General features: G+C 44.4%; 1 protein-coding gene across 4 annotated transcripts in view; it reads right to left on the minus strand.

Moving 5' to 3' along the window:
* P4HA2 (prolyl 4-hydroxylase subunit alpha 2) overlaps positions 1–20,346 on the minus strand; it is a 285,306-nt gene that overhangs the window by 131,167 nt on the left and 133,793 nt on the right. For all 4 annotated transcript variants that reach the window (XM_078653103.1, XM_078653102.1, XM_078653104.1 and 1 more), the window contains 2 exons: positions 5,102–5,341; positions 1,325–1,524 (listed from right to left, as the gene is read on the minus strand). In XM_078653103.1, coding sequence (XP_078509229.1) covers positions 1,325–1,524; positions 5,102–5,341 — 440 coding nt within the window. The remainder of the gene's footprint in view (positions 1–1,324; positions 1,525–5,101; positions 5,342–20,346) is intronic.

Here is a 20,346-nt window from a genome sequence, read left to right on the forward strand (position 1 = left end):
GAAGCAAGGGTCCCTATTTGGACAGTGGTACCTACCTCTGCCAACTAGAGACCCCCAGATCTAACAGTAGCGTTCCAGTATGCTTTCTCTGCAGTGTGCGCCACGGCACTTCCTGTTTATTCAGCACTCCGTTTACCGACCGCCAGCCCCAGTTTCACAGAAGCAGCAGCAGCTCCAGCTTGTGCCTGTGGAGGAGGAAGCTGAGGCACCATGGCGAGAACCAGCCCCCGGGCGTCCGGAGAGAAAAATTATGTGTGCAGCCGGACACGTTTATCCTCAAGCCCCCCGCTGCGGGGTCACGAGAAGAGCAGGACCTGGTCTGTTAACTCTTTGTTTTTTAGACCTATTGCTGGGTTTCATTTCAAAGCAGGCCTGGGGGCTTCGGGTCTTTTACAAGTTTCAACAAGTTAGTTTCACGAAGTTTATCTTTTACAGCAAGTCATGGTTTTCACTGACTTTGGGTTTGGGGAGACCAGCTCTCCTGTCAGGGCATTGTTTCCCACAGATGAGGCACAAGTGAAAGGACTGCTCATCCCTCGTTTACCGTTGCTTGATCACTTCTTTGCACTGAAATCATGCCTTGCCTAAACAAGTGAAAGCTCATCAGACAAGCCCGGGAGTGCACGCTGTAAGGAATGCAGCTGCCAGAACAGATGACACCCTGGGCGCTCCCAAGACCCCTAGGCCATGGGAAGGGACATTTAAAGATAAGGCGGGACATATCCGAGCTTTTGACCATTTGTGTGCTTTCTTTTGTGGAAGCCTTATGCAAATGGCCTATCAAATAAAAAAAACCACGACCAAGGCTGTGGGAGTTTTAAGTCCTTTTGAAAGCCCTTACAAAAGCCTAGCAGAGCAGTGCATGCCCGCTGCCTCAGGCGAAAACCTAAAAATAAAGGCCATATGCAGCACTAGCTGCAACACTAGTTATCAAGAAAGATTATGAAGGTCATACCGTGGGATGACTTCAAGGTTACTCTATTACAGATTGCCAAACATGCCAATTATTCAGCACGAGGGCTTTATGAAGCAGATCCAGATGACAAACAGAGGGGAGGTCAAAACCTAAATAAAGAAGTCCACAGCTCTTTATTGGAAGGTAGTGAGGCAAGATGTTCTGTACAAACATGTGTTAACACAGAAAATATATAAACTATCATCTGCTAGGTATTAAACTCACAAGATTATTTAAAATTAGGGTAGCTTGTGTTCCAGGGGTAGAAACTTGACACAATACTAACATGTTCCTGGACAATCAATGTGTACACATAATAGGCAGATCAAAATCAAACTTGCTTACAGTCAGCTACTAATATGTTCCTACCATTTTTACACCTTCCCCTCTGCAAAGAGCTTCATAAGTCTCACGCTCGGGCAAGTAGTCCAGCGGCCTGGCATAAATCCCACTGTGCGTTGCTGCTTGCTCAGCAGCCGAGGTTACATTCTGCTGTTTCTCTGAGCTCTCTTTTTCCAGCATTTGCTCAAAATATCGCAAGTTAGTTCCCGCTCGCTCATGACTAGAATCTAAATGAAGCAAAGAAGAGAAAAAATAAATAAACTTGATTAGTGAAGTACATGACACAGAACTACTAACTCAAACAGTCATTCTCTTCATTATTCATATGGAAATGGCCATTTTCATTAGCATCTGTAACATATTAATTGCAAGTTATTTTAGGAGGCCCCCACTGAAGCGGGGGGGGTTTAACAATGATTTCATATCAAATGTTCCAGGTTCAGGATTTTGCATCTCTTGACAGCAAATGACAATGTGGAAAATGGATTGGTAAGCTTTTGGAGATAAAGGCCATAATCAACGTGTGAGCTGTGGCAGAGCTAAGCATTTTTACCATTACTTGGCAACTGGTTTCAGTGACCAAAATCTGTCTGCCACGTAATAGCTTTGTACAAGCAGTAAGGCCATCATCAGAGCAATTTGCAAGTGTACATGTGCAACAACACCAACACAATACAGTTATAAATTAATTTACAAGTCAAGTTAGTTAAAAAAGAAAACATATAATAGATAAAATGATGCAAAAAGCAAGAATTAAGAACATTCCAAATAGAGAATAGAAGCTATTGGAAACGCAACAGTTGTCTAAACGTTTAAGGGGGTTGTATGAGACCTAGGTTTGGCACCCTCCATGGACAACCCCTAATCAGTGTGATTGAGTAAAACTGGATTGTTCTCTCCCGTCAGTTTACCTTGGCACTTCGAAAATTAAGGGAGGTCAAAATCCTTCGGGCGGGCAGAACTAGAAGTGGTAGCAGGACAAATCTGGATATTCCTTTTTTGCGGTTCTCTTGTTGGCTCAAACTTCACATACAAAATTTCAAAGTGGAACAAAATGCTTATATATCCAGTCTAACGGTGAGTCTCTTTTAGAAAGTGCGGACAAGAACTTGGCACTTTTTTCCAGTTCTACAAACACTGTTTGAGAATAATACGGACGCTAGTCCCTGTTTTCAAGATGCCAAAGGATCCTCTCAAATTCCACAGCAAAATATTTGATTACACCTGGTACCTGTGGATCTCCTCTTAAATGTATTGATTGTTTATGATTTGATAATGTTGATGCATTGTTTATGCATTTTTTTATCCTTTTTAACTGATTACAGGTGTAACCATAGTCTTTTAGAGTGTAACCCATAGGGAGGCATAACATTTGAATAAAACTCACGCTATTTTACAAACTTGTACGTATTTTTGGTAACACTGTGACTCTTGTCAATACCGTAAAAAGTATTATGAATGCATGTATGATGTAACTGTTAAAAAATCTCAACGACTGTGGAATAAGAAAGACATTCCCTTGAGCCAAATAGGCCCTCTTTCAACTACAGGGTTTTCAGTTCTTCATGTTTAACACCCCCTCCCTGTATATTATATAGGGGTACCTTCCTTTTGTTTTCACTCTCCTCTAGCAACACCAGCTCCCCGAATTCAAAGGACTTTCTTAATTCCCAGTGTCGGAGAAGCAACCACACCAGGTAGTTACACCTAGACTACACATTTTTTCCCACTATCTCTAACCCCTTCAATGCTCTCCAGCTATAGGATTGAGGTTCCACAGGACAAGCACGCTACTCTGGCAGAAAATGGATACCCATGTGTTCCTGGATTACTATGTTCCAGCAAGAGACTAGGAGTGCCTTTCCAGTGTTAGAGTGGAAGCAAAAACAGATGAGACAACTTTTCCCCAGCCCAATCTCAGGCAAATGGAAGTTTTTCAGGCAAGCAATACCTTAATTTCTTCTTAGGGTCTACTCACCATATTACTGAGAGAGAGCCAAGCAATCTCAATTTTCCACACCTGGATAAACTTTTATCTCTGTTTTGCACAGGTTCACTGCTCCGAGGAATGCCATGTTTACAGAGAAACTTAGTTTTGTTCGTTTTGTTTTACAAGCATATGTGAGATGGGTTTGTTGGAGCAGGATTCCCTCATTACCCAATCAGCTTGACTTTGAAGCAAGAAAGTTGGCAAACTCTTCCCCAGGGCAATTAGGCTTTAACAGTGACAAACGAAGTCAACAATGGAAGATAATGAAAAAGCGCAAATCGTCGTTTGATAAAAAGCAGGACACGCAATATTAAACAATCTAAAACATACAAAGTGCAGATAATTAAACCGACTCTTAAATACCGAATTTGAAGCAAATTCGGTATTTAAGAGCTTCCCTACATCTCAATTTCCATTTTTACCACTTCTTATTTACCGATTCGTTTTTTTACCGAATCGGAAAAGTTACCGATTCGGTAAATTTACCGATTCGGTAAATTTACCGAATCGCACACCGTTGCGAATCGGTAAAATTACCGATTCGGTAAAATTTCCGATTCGGTATTTTACCGATTCGGTAACTTTTCTGATTCTGTAAATTTACCGATTCGGGCTATTTTCGATCTCCTACATCCCGAAAGCTCAATACCGGTCGGTAACGGCCGAAAATACCGATTTTCGGCCGTTACCGACCGGTATTGGGCTTCCTACATCTGGCCCCTAATGGCTACATTTATTGTTTAATACAAACTTGCATTTGTAGTATGGCGCTAAAATCTATAGTATTTTCCTAACAGAGGTTAGGCAACTTTGGGTTTTCGTCCAAGTTACACTAAACATAATGAAAGTGAAGCGTTACAGACAAGCTACACACATACGTCCATGACAGTAACATAAACAGAGGTGTGCAGGGAGGGGACAGGGAAAACTCTTAGAGTGATTATCCTGTGTTTGTCTCAGGACAGACTAAGTGCAACACTTTCTGCCATTAAGGGAGCCAAGCACAAAGCAGGAACAAAACGACTGGAAAAAAAGACAGTTGCAGCGGGGATTCTGAAGGTGGCAAAGCTGTCTGAAGGGGATACATGACATATGCTACAAAAGCATATATCCATTACAGTTGAGTGTGTCTTTCTCCAATCTTTGCTACAAAAGAGTTTCGTATCTTATTAGCCGAACTTTCCTGACACCCACAACATAGGTTGTCATGAAAGTCAAGAGTTCAGATTTCAACAAAATTACTTTGGTGTTATAATTGGTTATGCTTTTGGAGTTAGAATCAATTATGACAGCAGCTGATCCGAAATCAAATTTGTTGGCGTGAATAAGGGTTAGAAGGGTATTCTGTCCAAACCGAAAAAAAAAATATTTATTTATATACATTTTCCACCCGAGTAAACCCCCCTAAATTTAATGAATGTAACACTTTTCAGACAGACTTATCTGCAAGTCTCACAACATGAAGTCCAGTAAAGTGCAACAAAATCATATGGGCTGATTACTGCCACTTAACTTCAAAATTCCTTTATTGCAATATTGTTGTTTTGCCCCCGACCCCCACTAAATACCTCTGATGCCGAACAGAGCAGCACCATTCCCCATTAAGCTTCATATTGCCACCACGAGGCATACTGAACTTCTTTGTACTGATAAGGAAATGTATATCTAAATGGCCAAATCCATAAGGAATGTGGAACACATGTATTTCCAGGTAAACTGTGTCCTTTCAGAGACTCTCACTTGTTCTCTATTCATTTTTTTCACCATGCTCAAGCATTCATTTGTGATATGCAACTGAAAGAAATGCTTCTTACCGAAAGCTATTAGGCGCCTTGTTAGTTCCATGGCTCTGTGCACATCCCCGAGCTGAAAGACAGCATAGCTGAGATAGTCGAGTACGTCCACCTTACTGGTTGCTGCTTCTTGGCCCTCATCCAATTGTTTTAGCGTCTGCTGCATCCACAATACTGTGTGGTAATAATCACCATCGTTATAAGCTGTTTTTCCCAATCCAAAGCAATCGTCAGCCGATAAAGAGGAAATATACTCTGTTCCTAAAATCAAAGTGAAACGAAAAAAAGAAATGTTCAGGATTAATATAATGACATCAAGAGCAACAAAAAAAGCACCAACTCTTGCATCTATCGGAACGTGTATCTCAATGCATCTCTATGGTACATATTTCTATATAGTGGACCATGACACAAAATGTGGGTACCATTTTGGAACTAAATTACTCAATATTCTCAATAGCATGCATTTGCCTGAACCACTGGTTCATACAGAATACCAAACATGCAGCACTTTATTGTGGTGATTTACCAAGTCCGCTTCTCCATCCAACCAATCACTTTCTTGTCCAGTGGAAACACAGCGACGCTCAAAGTTATTACAGCACTTATGAAGCACACAGAGAAAACAGCATTAGGGGGTGGATCAGGATTCGAGTCTGCGCCCGTTTTGGATAACAGTGTTCCTGAGAAAAAGCTGGGATTCCAGATCTGCCACCAGCTATTTTAAGAAGGGAGGCCGAGATCCTCCTTGCAGACACCGACCTGCAGGGGTATGTCTGGGGGGCCTATGGGACCCCTTTCATACCTCCAGAGATGTTCCTTCAGGAGGGGATACAGTGCGGCACCTTTTTGTGAAACACTGATATGGCACCCTAAGGGCCTGTTTCACCAGTGTCTCTAATAAGCAGTGGGCATGGAGGGAAAGAGATTCCCTCATTTGCATGGGGCCACGCCCCCATGCAAATAAGGGCAAGCCCTCTCATGATAAAGTTGGCACTACATGATGAGGGATCAAACAGTAAAGTGAGTTTAGTTGGGCAGCAGATTCTGCACTTCACTCGACAAAGCTATCTGGCTTTCTTTCTTAATATAATTGTGAGTAGGTTACACCGGAGTATATGTGTCTTTGGGGTGCCTGTCTAAGTAGCTCAGCTTGGATCAATCTTTAAAGTAAGCGGACATTTACTTCAAGATCTCACTCTCTGAGTTTCAGACAAATAGTTGTAATCCATATTTACCAGTGTCAAAGTTTGATCTCAGTTATTAGCTGAAGACACTTCACACATTTACTGGCGTTGTGGGGGGTGGGAGGGGGATCAGGCGGGGGAGGGGGCAGTCAGTGGAGAATGGAGTGAAAATAAAAATACACGTAACTGTCTCCTGTCTGCCCCTGCCGCCGCCTCCTCCTCCTTCACTCAGTCCTCTTCACCCGCAGGGCAGGAAGCACCTGGCTCCCAGGCCCCCGATAGCCAATCACAATGCAGCGTTCTGATGAGTCTGAGCGCCGTGGATCGGCGCAGAGCCAGGGAATCGGAGGCTCGACATGTTCTCCATGCAGGCTATAATGCAGCTTGCATGGACAACATACAAAGTGCGCATGAGGGTTTGACTGGCCCGAGAGGGCCGGCCAAAGCGTCGTGAGCACTAGGAGTGGACAAACCACTCCCCCCTGCCCACATACCCACATATCTTAACTCACATGGGCAAGTGATCATGTAGATAGCATTGTCTGTGTTACAATTGGTATGTGTGTGAATTTCCCACTCTTTGCCTGGTTCAGTTTTTTGGTTGGTTTCGTCAAGTGGCAGATACTGCAATCACCACAAGGGTAGTGTCCACATGATCACTTGCCCATGTGGGTTAAGATATGTGGGTATGACAAGTCGCAAAATAAAGACCAGGATTTTTGTACACAGAAGCACAATACGGTGTAAGCGAAACACAACCTAATTGACTAACCACTTTTTGGAACAAGGGCACACTACTAATGACATGGAATGGGTCACAATCGAACATCTGACAACAAACAAAATGAACACCCGACAACAATTGTTAGAAAAAGAACAACGTTGGATCTACCGTTTGTCTACCCACCACAGAGGTCTCAATGATAACATTCTGTGGAACAGCTTAAATAGGTAGCTGTATTGCTACCCATATTGTTTGTCATGCTGTCAAAAGCCTGTGGAAGGAGAGGCAAAAAAACACTGTTGTGACGTTTGCCAAATAACAATACCACACCATTAACTATCGTTCATTGAATAAATGGCCTCCCCTTACCTACATTCGCTCCAGTTCTGGCATCACAACTGTTGTGTGATGTCATGCTATCCACAATATTATGCTGTACCTATGGAAGGGCACGCAAAAGAGCAGGGATGTGGGGGCGGCCATATCAATAACACAGCAAAAAAACATCAAACATTTAACAACTGCCTCCCTCTGCCAACATACGCAGCTGTTCCATTATCATTGCAGCCATTATGCACACCTATTGCCAATATACTGAGCCTTATTTACCACAATGGTGGTTTTGACACTATTTATTATTTTGACTTTTCACATTTCGACATATTAATTAAACGAAATTAATATTCGGTCTTAATCCAGAGGACACACACATTCAGTGGTCCATGTCCTGTTTCTAATTAAAAGTATCTGTGAAGCATTGTCCCCTTCACTTTTCCAATTCTCCTTTTAGAGTTTTCTTGTGCATACACGGCTTTAAACTGACACTAATCATGTTAGCAGTGCAGCCATATTCATCCTTCCCGTAAAACTTTACTTGGAATACTTCCCTGTTCAGCGATCGTAATTTGCCATGTAGAGCATTTACTGGTCAGCCCCTTTTTCGAGACACATCAGCCGTGAAGCATTACCCATCTGTTCCGCTTTGCGGTTTCCATACACAGTCTTCGAATTCAACTTTGAGAATTTCCCACGTCTAGCCCGCGTAAGAGAGCATGTCCCAATAGCAGTCTAGGGGTTTCAAGATACACGTGCGTTCTCACTTCACTCACTTCAGGTGGCACATGCACGCGGCGCGTCTCACCTCATGTTCGCGCCCTAGTGTGCAGGTGATTCTAATCTCCTCTCCCGACTCCCACCTAACTAAGTGTATATATACCTATGGAGCAGGCACAATGGCGTTCATTACTATCCAGTGGACGCCGAAACAGGTTGATCAGCGGAGGAGCTCTGAGACAAATGTAAGAACGTTCCTTGCTTTACTATTGATAAGTGGTTAACGCTGTTACCACTTCTCTGCCTTTACTTGATTTTCATCCACGCTTCAATTTTCCTTCCCTTTTTAAAAAAAAAAACTCTTCTCATAGAGTACCTAATAGGAGCTCTTCCCGTCCTGGATACGATTGACATGGAATTCTCGAGAATAACATAATTACATATAGTAGCTTACTATTTCTCTCCAGTGCTGACCGATCGCCATACGTTACAGCGTTTTCAGTCTCACGCATTATTCAGGGCATTATTTAATCACGCTTAGAATAAGAGTGTGGTTTTGTAGTCCCTCACCACGCCTTATTTATTATTAACAAACGTGGGTCAACCAAGCGTACACATGTTGCCTGCTCTCACCGCGGCAGTGGTCTATTGATGCCGCATGTAGTCATGACCTGCGCACTCCGCCAGAATGTTCACCAATTTTACGAGCATGCAATGATTCCAATAACAGTTGTGAATGTTTCATTGAATGTTACACGTTTGAGTGACACTGGCTGTGAATATCACCACAGGGGTGAATAATCAAGGGGATAAAACTGTAATTTACACATCATGCTTTCTATTTTACATGTTGTATTGTTTTGTCCATTTTTTCTCCCTACAGGATATACAATATTTTTTGCTATCGCTGAATCTCAAAGGTCAGTTGAACTTCGCGTGGTAAGCACACCTTATATATGGTATATTTGCGCTACACACGTGGTTTATTTTTACCACTCACTTCTTCACTCTTGCACATTATTCACTTATTCAATAGGTCCTGAAGATAGCTCCAACATTTTTTCAACCGAGCTGAAACTAACCCTGGGCGTAGTACTACGCTACGCTAACTGAGCATACATAGTTTGTACTAATTCGCACTTGGAATAATTTGCACTGCTCAAATTGCATGTAGCGCAGTACAAAAACTGTGCTTAATCACGAAGAGTAGCAGCTAAATCAACAACATCCTCAGATGCTTTGATAAAGCAATTTTACATGCTAAAAAGCATATAACCAATTCATAAAAGTGAACTTTTTGAAGGGAAATATTAGACAATGAGAGAGGTGATGATTGTGGGGTCCCCTCTAACCTAGGGAGAGGACCAAGCAGATGCCTTGAACACAAAGAGCATAAACAAAAAGCACATCTTCTTAAACTTTGGTGGTGGTCCCATCCTCTTAGGCCCACCCCAAGCACAGTTATTGGCAAAAAAACAATCCCAACCAAAGGCCCTGCAAAGCATTATGGGACGACATTAGCAGTGGGCAGTAACTATTATAGTATCCAATATCAAAATAATTCTAAAAAGAGCTGCAGTTCAACTAGTTGTTACTAGATGTCCCTCACAAGTCAAATGCAAAAGCATTGAAATTATTCTTACATCAAGCTGCAGTTCCACTAGTTGTTACTAGATGTCACTCACGAGTCAAATGCAAAAGCATTGAAACCCTTGTGTGGGGCTGTCGTCTGGCCTGCGTAGTGTTTGCATGTTGTGCATGTGGACCAGAGTTGTGCTGTTATTGTATTTTTACGATGCTTAAGCATTTGCTAAGAGCAGATGGCTGGATGGATGGAATGATGGAATGATGGATGGATTGTGAATGAGTCAGTGCTGTCTGGCCAGTGCATGCTCAGGGTTGTTGCTGACTTTGTGTTGCCGTAAGCATGTAGCGCTACATACATATTGGTCAAGGACAAAGATATGACACTAGTCACGCATGTGGGCACCCACCAACTTTGGAGCAGTGAGCATCGTCCCACATTGATTAAGGGCCTAAAGAGTTCCATCTTCAAGAGAAGTGATGCAGCATTACTTGTAGTATGTCCATCGAGCCCACATAGGAGCAGCAGAGGAGTAATATAAGAATGAGCATTATACAGGTAGCCGTGGTTTGCCTACCCAAGAGCGGCCAATGAGTGACCTTTATATGTGCTCTGTGGAGTACACTCACGAGTGGGGGAGGAGGATGCCATAGGAAGTGATGTGGGAGTGAAGAGTTTACACTTGTTGACTGAGTTACGGGCAGGGTGGATGAAAGCTTCACGGGCAGAAGGAGGTGATGCGAGAGTCCTTGGGAAGAAGCGTGAGACTTTATCAGTGTGGGCCTAGCCTGGATGTGTCGGTGACTGTAACACCCTAGATGTTTGTGAGACTCAATGTGTGGCACATAGACATGGCATAGGAGAGGATTGAAGGGGGCACGTGTGGGACTCCGGTCAGCAGTGAGGCCACTGAGGCATGGGGACTGAGCGGTATCTTGCAATGGGAGAGAATGATTGAGAGAGAGCTGGTGAGCCTCCATTGATATGTGAGGGGCCAGCGATGAAGGGAGCTTGAGAGTAAGTGAGTTTGCAGTGTGAGCAGGCCGGAGGCAATAATGTTTGTAGTGACATCAGTGGTTTGAGAAGAAGGGAGACTTTTGCAGCGTAAGACGCTGATGAGAAGAGGGCATCAGGTCTCGCATTGATGTGAGAGACTCATGGGAAACGTGGCAGCCCTGTGTGGTACCGGAGAGTTATGGAGTGCAGGGTGTGATACCTGACGGATGGGCACAAATCATCCTCATAACGTGGGAAGCCTCCAGCACGTCCATGGGAGGCCCCCCTGTATGTGTAAGAGGGTGGGAAGCAGGGCCTGATGTCACTTTGGTGTAAACCCCACCAGCCCCATGATGGGGAAGGCTTCTTGTCAGAGGTAAGGATTTCAGAGAGTGAAGGAATCCTTGTCTGTATAAGTCAGGGATGGACTGAGGTCTCCCCGTGGTGTGTTTCTCAAGCCCAGCATAAAGGATTCTGCTGCCCACTGCTGAGGAATTCTCAGAGTGAGTTCCTCCTGGCAGTGTCAGCGAGAGGTGTGGAGCAGGGAGTAAGGTCTCCTTGCAGCCAATCTATGCAGCCCCAGCATTAGGAAAGGTTCCGGTCAATGAGGATGTTTTCAGAGTCAGTGTGAGTGAGTTCCTGGCAGTATAAGTGAGGGATGTGGAGCAGACAAATACTGTGGGCTCCTTGCAGAGGATCTCAGCCGCCCCAGCGTGAGGGAAGGTACCTGCCCAATGACAAATTCATAGAGTGTGAGTGAGCTCCCAGCAGTAAAAGTGAGGGATGGAGAGCAGGGCGTGAGGAACGGCTCCCACCCTGTGATGGAGATCTCGTATGAGAGCGAGTCCTCGGTGTAACCCAGAGATGGTCACACTGCGATGGATCTCTGCAGCCCCAGACTGAGCTCTGGCAGCTCATTCCTTATCGGCGCTCCTCATCTGCCCCCCGGCGCTGCCTCTGACATCACACGAGCCCGGAGGATGGAATTACAGCCCGGACGGAGCACAGCACCGCCTTCCGTGTCTTAATAACAGGAGCCCGGCTGGGGCCGTTCCGCGCTTCATTGCAGATCGCCTGGCGGAGAGCACCTGAACCAGGACTAAGCATCGGCCCATCTTCGGCGACAACAACCAGGAAGGGGGAGAACCCTGCGAGACCTGAGGAGTCACTGCGGGGAACAACACATGGTAACAAGCGCGCGCAGGGAGAGAACCCTGCGAGGCCTGAGGTGTCACTGCGGGGAATAACCCATGGTAACAAGCGCGCGAGCCTCGCGCGGCAGCAGGGGGTAGAGAGGAGGGGGCCTGCGCGATTCCCTTGCGGGAGCAAGCGGCAAGGTGCGATAATTAATAACATATGGCGCCAGCTGCTCGCTGCCGCAGGTGATTTACCAGACGTGCACGTGTTGCCATTGGAAGCAATGCAGCGCGTGCAAGTTTTTGCAGGGAAAGCTGTGCCGATTACTAAAGGTCTCTTCCCGTATCAGCGCATGTGCGCTGCGTATGCGAGACTTAAAAAGAACTGTCAAGAGAAAAGAAACTTTAATATGCAATGTATTGGCTTTGGATTTTTAACTGTTTGATGGTTACATCCAGAGAGAAAAAATATATACCTAAATGAAATCAAATGGCAATGGAATCTCAGCCAGTAATAACAAAAGAAACAGAAGGCTAACTTAGAAAGCCACAAACTACCAGGTCACAAACAAAATGCCAGGTCAAGTGCCCCATGACAAGAGTTGATAACTATGTAAGAGGAACTACCTAAGAAATAAAATATAATTGCATCATCTTCTCAAAGCAACACCGACTTGACTAGCAACAGAAAGCAAATTTAGCTTAGCCAAATTCGTTTTAAAAAAACATTTTTAATTGGTTTCTACAATAAACATCAAGCAATGCTGTGTTAATCATAGAAGGATACCTTTGCATACATTACTTCCATAGACACATACACACTAACATAAGTGTGTACACATGCCCAATTAATGAAACAACCTAAGGGAAAGGGTCGACCATATGCATGACAGAATCAGGAATATAGGAAGTTACAACGCAAACAATTACAACTCATGCCTTTACAATGCAGTTTTTACATCATAACTAGCATTATATCGCATGATTTTACAACATATGCCATTACAACACATTTTTAGAAACTACCATTACAACACATACCCTTACAATGCATACCATTACAACACATAATACTGTTAGGGTAACATTGGGGTAAGTGTTGGATAGTGTAGGGGTAAAAATTACTATTCCCACTCCAGTGAGTGCAACAGTAGGGTAAGTGTTGGATAGAGAAGGGGTAAAAATTACTATTCCCACTCCAGTGAGTGCAACAGTAGGGTAAGTGTTGGATAGTGTAGGGGTAAAATTACTATTCCCATGTACCCCAAAACCCATACCCATCCTAAAACTAAAAAATCTCCATTACTTACCTTATAATGGGTTGTAATGGCATGCGTTGTAATGGTATGCGTTGTTATGGCATGTGTTCTAATAGCATGCGTTGTAGTGACATGCGTTGTAATGGCATGCGATGTAATGGCATGCAATGTAAAGGCATGCAATGTAAAGGCATGCGATGTAAAGGCATGCGATGTAAAGGCATGCGATGTAAAGGCATGCGATGTAAAGGCATGCGATGTAAAGGCATGCGATGTAAAGGCACGCGATGTAAAGGCATGCGATGTAAAGGCATGCGATGTAAAGGCAGTTGCGTTTGTAAAGGCTGCGTTGTAAAGGTAATGCGTTGTAATGAGTGTGGTGTAATGTTTGTTTGTTTGGGGGAAACCCATGTTCAAGTGAACGTGCAGCTGAGGCAAGAGTAGAGTACTGGTGCTCTAGTCACCAGCATCTTCTGACATATCAGAATCCACTGAAATTTCTAGAAGGCCTAGAAGTTTGCAGCTGCAATGATGCATATAGTTCATTAGTAGTATTGCAGTATGCCATATCTTTAAGCCAGTCATCAGTAGTGGGTGTTCTGCTACTGCCCCATAGGAGGGCTAGCCGCCCGTTTGGTGAGAAATAGAGCCATAGCTGCAAAGGTTTAACATACCCTAGAAGTGCCATAAGTGGATCGTGATCAACAGTCTGCACCAATATAATAGAAATCAAATTAAATAAAGCCCCCAATATGCATGTATAACAGTGCAGCTCCAAGTTAAATGTACAAAATCAGCATTATCAGTCGCACATTCGGGGCAACAATGGGAGCATGAGGGATCATATCACGCTAAAGCTGGAGGAGTGGTGTCTGTTCGCTGAAAGTACATATAGTGTAGTAGTTTGTGCCTACTGTTGGTGGACACTAATTTGGTTTGTGGCAGCAGTAGTGCCAAGTCTTATCGGGAATGGGGTACCGCAAATCTCGCTCCCATGCCGCCCGTGATGTGATTAAATGCATTGGTTGGAGTGCTAAGCATTAGTGATGAAGGCGGGAGACAAACTTGCCATTGTAAGTGGATAATATCACTAAGGTGAGGGGAGGGAATTTAGGCGGTTCTTCAGGATAAGCAGGTAGCTTATCTCAGAGAGTACTGTGAAGCGTGGCGGAGAGCTTCCAAGGGTCATATAGGCACAGTGCTCCAACCTGCAGGACTGGGACCCTTTAGGGTTTAGACGCGATCCAACATCGGGGCTGCCTGGACTCAAAATGGCGCCTGAGAGACTTCGCGGCTGAGACGGACCAGGAGAGGTGATACAGCCCACTCCGCGAGGACACCACAGCAGAGCTCAGGAGGTAGGCTGTGAGACCCCCTTGAGCCGCCTGATGTCTCCCGTACGACCCCCCTATACTGACCTAGACCGGTCAGAGGCACGGCAGGAGGTCATCGCCTGACCTTAAGATGGCCGCCAGAACGCCCAGTCTGCACCCAGCTTGATGCAACCTCCCTCCCCACTGATATCTTTGGAGTGAGGCCTCCCAGCGCCTGCCAGATGGACTGAGTTCCTTAGGCGCAATCCATCACCCGCGCATTGAGTACCCATGGGGAAGTAGGGTGTGGACTGCGCTTGCCCAGAAGTGACTACTGAGGGGGAGGCCACACACGATTTTCTGAGCTGGAGAACCGCACAGACAACAGACAGTGCACTACACTGGACCATCAGGTAACATCAGCTCCACGCAGCATAATGGGGAAACCAAGGTTCTCACAGAACGCGACGGGACCAGAAACCACACCGGAAAACCTACCAAATACCTGCGCCTCATCAAGTCACCGGCGACCCCCTCGGACACATAGTGGTCCTCTACCACATTGTGCTACTACTATTGGTCATCGACCAGTCCTCAAGCATATCCCCTATCCGGCTCACCCATCAAGACATTGAATCTGCGAACTTGCCGCCGACCGTCGAGACCTAGCAGTTTGGCCGATGCCTGATAGAGCTACCTTGATCACTATAAAGGAGATGGGCTGTGGGCTTCCCCCTCGGCCATCACTTACCCAGCCGGACTTTGGACAGACTTTCCTTCATCTCTCCGCTGTATTTCCCTCCTCCCCGCTCTACTCCTCTCCTCTTTCCTGCTACTGACCTCTGCCCTCTCCTGTCCTGGCCCTTAGTTCCCACCCTGCTTATCTGTGAATTTTCCCTCGTCATTTGAGAGTTGGCTATTTTGTCTGATGCCCGATGGAGCTACCTGGTTTAGCTATAGGGGAGACAGGTTGGGGATTCCCTCCTTGAACGTCACCTACCCAGTCGGTCTTTCACCAGACTTCCTTTTGTCTCTCCTGTCGTCTCTTCCCGCATCCTCCCTCTATTTATGTCTCTCCTTCTCTCCTCTCTCAATGTATTGAGACTGAACTATTTTGTCTGATGCCCGATGGAGCTACCTGGTTTAGCTATAGGGGAGATGGGCCGTGGACTCCCTCCTTGGTCGTCACCTACCCAGTCTGCCTTTAGACAGATTTCATTTCGTCTCTCCTCGTTGTCTCTTCCCATATCCTCCCTTTCTCACCTTCCCTGCCCCCTACCCTCCATTTATTTTTCCCTCCAAGTTCTTTAAATGTTTTCCTATTGAGACCTAGCTATTTGGCCAATGCCCGATGGAGCTACCTGATGGCTATAGAGGAGATGGGTTTTGGGACTTCCCCCTTCACCGTCACCTACCCAGCCGGACTTTAGGCAGACTTTCCTCCGTCTGCTGTATCTCCCTCCTACCCCTTTACCCTTACCCCCTTCCCCTGTACACTTCACTTATCTCGTCTTCTAGGCTCTTGTAATTGTTTGTCTAGCAACTGATGTAAGTTGGAACTGATGTAATCTTGTAATTTTGTGGAACCTCATGTAAAGCGCTCTGATACCTCTGGGGCTAGCCAGCACTATATAAAACTCTTAAAATAAATAAAGAGTCATTGTTCCATGTAGGATACATCCCCAGCGGCCTGGAACGCGGTGGTCGTATCTACTTTACGATTTGTGAAGAGGACTGCCCCTGTGGGCAGCTGGTGCACCAAGAGAGAGCTGTACCAATATCTCCCGGGTCATGGGGGGGACCAAGGGTTGTGTATAAGGGAAATTGCCAGGGAATATAGGAAGTCAGAGCCTAGGTACCTGCCAGTTTGGACCACGCCCAGCCAGTTGTGGAAAGGGTATGTATATCTGTGGGCTCATGGGGTAGCCCCTGTTTAAAGAAGTGAAGATAGTTACAGCTAGTCTGCTTGGTCCTGCTGTGGTTTTAAGTAGGGGAGTCTGGCGTCCGAGTGATACTGTCGTGGGGCTGAGCCTTGCATTCACACAGTGTTAGGTTGATACGAGCTTATTCGAAGTTTAAACGCCATTTTTCCTTTCTGCTGCCTTTTGCACACGGCACACACTTTATTAATTGTTTAGAGTTTAGCAGAGTGTTTTGCATCACACGAGAATAATGTGTTTTTCTACATTAGTAGCCTAGCTTGGTAACCTTAGTCTGAACAGTGAGTGCCGAGGCCTTCAAGGTTATTTCAACACTGTGGTTGTTGTTCGGGCTGATCAGTGCACGTTCTAGACATAACACGTACGCAGCTGTGGCCACCTCTGATATAGGCGCATTTAATAATGCACTTCGTAGGCATGATCACACACACTTGGAGAACATTAGTATGCTGAAAGCTTGTGCAGAATTTGATGTGATCCACTTCTGCTGAATACCAGAGGTATGGGGCCGCCTATGTTATCCCAGGAGATCTTCTTTAGTTATAAAATAACCTACTAGCAAGGGAGGGTGAAATATATATATATATATATATATATATATTTTCACTGAAAAAACCATAGGTTATAGACCATATATAGTTAGGAATTTGCATTTACAAAACCTTGAAAATTCACTGAAAAAACCATAGGTTAGAGACCATATATAGTTAGCTGGACATTTTATTGACATAAAACCAATGAAATTCCATATATAGTTAGTTGCACTAACTATATATCGCGCACCCGCAATCCACTGCTGATGATGTCACATATTACATCATTCATGACATGGTCAGTGACATCACTGATGACATCACTGATGACATCTCAAATGACATCACTGATGACATCACTGATGACATCTCAAATGGCATCACTGATGACATCATCTAGTGTCTGTGTTTTTGTAAAGTTTAAATATGTTTTACATATTGAAGAATGAGTGGATGTATGGAAGACTGAGTGTGTGTGTGGCTGGCTGGGAGGTGTGTGACTCTGTGCATATCAATGTGTACTTGTATCAGTGATTGTATAAGAGAGTAAGTATGTGTTAGTATATGTGTGAAAAGTATGGTGTTCTGTGTTTAACTGTATAGATGAGAAAATCGAAGTGTGATTGATTCTTCATAGGACTGACTAGGTGTATGAGTGCATATGATAGTGTTGTAATAATGAGTAACTGTATGTATGAGTGATTGTATGGGTGAATGAGTGAATGTGTGTGTAGACGTAGGAATCAGTGAGTGCGTATGTAGTAACTGGTATTGGTGTATCATGATGTCATCAGTGATGTCATTTGAGATGTCATCAGTGATGTCATTTGAGATGTCATCAGTGATGTCACTGAAGTATGGTGTTCTGTGTTTAACTGTATAGATGAGGAAATGGAAGTGTGATTGATTCTTTACAGGACTGACTAGGTGTGTGAGTAACTCCATGGATGAGTGGCAGTGTGTGAGTGTCTGCATAGGTGTATGAGTGCATATGATAGTGTTGTAATAATGAGTGACTGTATGTATGAGTGATTGTATGGGTGAATGAGTGAATGTGTGTGTAGACGTAGGAATCAGTGAGTGCGTATGTAGTAACTGGTATTGGTGTGTCATGATGTCATCAGTGATGTCATTTGAGATGTCATCAGTGATGTCATCAGTGATGTCATTTGAGATGTCATCAGTGATGTCATCAGTGATGTCACTGACCATGTCATGAATGATGTAATATGTGACATCATCAGCAGTGGATTGCAGGTGCCCGATATATAGTTAGTGCAACTAACTATATATGGAATTTCATTGGTTTTATGTCAATAAAATGTCCAGCTAACTATATATGGTCTCTAACCTATGTTTTTTTCAGTGAATTTTCAAGGTTTTGTAAATGCAAATTCCTAACTATATATGGTCTATAACCTATGGTTTTTTCAGTGAATTTCATTGGTTTTTTAAAAGCTAATATCTATAGCTGTAAAATATATTCTTTATTACGTGACGTATCACATAGCCACGTGAGACGCCTCATGACGCGTCGCATAACCGTGACGTATCGGCTCTGCAGCGCAAACAAAACCTGTAACGTAAGCGTGCCGGAGCACGCTTAGAGATATATATATATTTTTTTAACCTTAATTAGACAAAATCCACACGTGCACATATCTTGAGGCCTTGCAAAGGCACATCAAACAAACAGTCCCTACAATTTTGCCAAGTTTGCTGGAAATCTATTCCCTTACTTTTTTTTTTACTGTTTCTCTTGGTTTTCCCCTTGTTAAGCTTACCGGGACGCTACCCGGTACGCGAACCGGACGCTCCAAAAACACAAGATGGCGGACTCCCGTTACGCTGCCGGTTAGCTGCCCGGTTCGCGTACCGGGAAGCGCCTCTACCGCGAAAAATCGCGGGGGACTTTAATATCCCCCTCATCAATCCTAGGTGGTCAGGAGGGGTTTACCTTGCCCCCTTTCCTTCATTTCCCCCTTCTTTTTTCACCACATCTTGTCTCTCGAACCTACCGAGAGACAAGATGGCGGCCGCTCCGGACTGTTTACAATGTTGACAGCTACGCTGCCGGTTAGCTGCCCGGTTAGCTGCCCGGTGAGCTGCCCGGTTCACGTACCGGGACGCGCCTCTACGGCGTAAAATCGCAAAAAAAATTTTTTTTTTATTTTTTGCCCCGCGGGGCACTTTAATATCCCCCTCATCAATCCTAGGGGGTCAGGAGTGGTCTACCTTGCCCCCTTTCCTTCATTTCCCCCTTCGTTTTTCACCACATCTTGTCTCTCGATCGTACCGATGTTGACAGACACCGGAGAGCCAATCAGCTTCGCTTCGCGAAGTTCCGTTACGCGTCAGGTACGCGAACCGGGGCGCTAACCGGAGCGCTGTCACAGATATATATATTTTTGTAAACGTTAATTTCTCAAAATCCACTGGAGCACATATATTGAGACATAGCAAAGGCACGTCGGGCAAACCATATCTACAATTTTGCCAAGTTTCATGTAAATCTATTCAGCCGTTCGAGCTAAAAGTGAGTCCAACTGCCCTATGGAAAAATGAATGGGAAAAACGCGTTTTGGGACCCCCCCTTTTTTCTCGCCCCCCCCCTTGGCGAAACCCCCCCAAATTTTCAGGGGCTGCTCAGAAACAAAATGTGCCATTTTCCTGAAAATTTCAGTCAATTCCGTCCACAAACGCCAAAGTTATTAGACATAGAATTTTCAGAAACCCCATAGAGAAAAAATCCTAACTATATATACCCACTGGCTATCGCCAGTAGGTAATATACATATATAAACATATATAATCTGCATATCTATATTAATATAAATGCATGCATACATATACATATATGCATACATATGCATGTTATTTACATGAAAGTTTTAAAAACACTAATAAAAGCAAAGCTAAAAAGCCACCTCATTACAAACAGAATGGCTTTAACTTAAACGAGGGCGAGATCTATTGCATTTTCAATGCTTGTTTACTTTGGTTCTATCAAGAAGGCCTTCAGATGTGTCACACATTTGCCATAAATTCTGAATGTTAGCACTCTAGTTGCTCATTAGATCACTGTAGTAAAGCTAGTGCTCACCAGGGAAGTCTGCTGCTAATCATGGTTTGCAGCCATTTTCCCGCATTTTTTATCCCGCAGACTTTCAGTCCGCATACCATTATCCCGCAAGGTCATTGACCTCGCATACCATTATCCCGCATTTTTTCAAAACGCATGTGCATTTATCGCGTATGCCTTTACAAAGAATTACATTTTAAAGGCATGTATGGTAAATGCATTTGCGTTGTGAAAACCACGATGACGAGAGAGGTAAGTGGGTTTGTGTTAATTTTTTCGTGGGTTAGTGATTGTGTAGTGTAGTGTAGTGTTGTGTAGTGTAGTGTTGTGTTAGTGTAGTGTAGAGTTGTGGTGGTTGTTTAGTGTAGGGTCATGCTGGGGGTAGTGTTTTAGGATTTAGGGTTGTGTTGTAGTGTTTGCGTAGTGTAGGGTCATGCTGGGGGTAGTGTTTTAGGGTT

This window comes from Lissotriton helveticus, chromosome 7 (assembly GCF_964261635.1).
Source record: "Lissotriton helveticus chromosome 7, aLisHel1.1, whole genome shotgun sequence".
NCBI classification, from domain to species: Eukaryota; Metazoa; Chordata; class Amphibia; order Caudata; family Salamandridae; genus Lissotriton; species Lissotriton helveticus.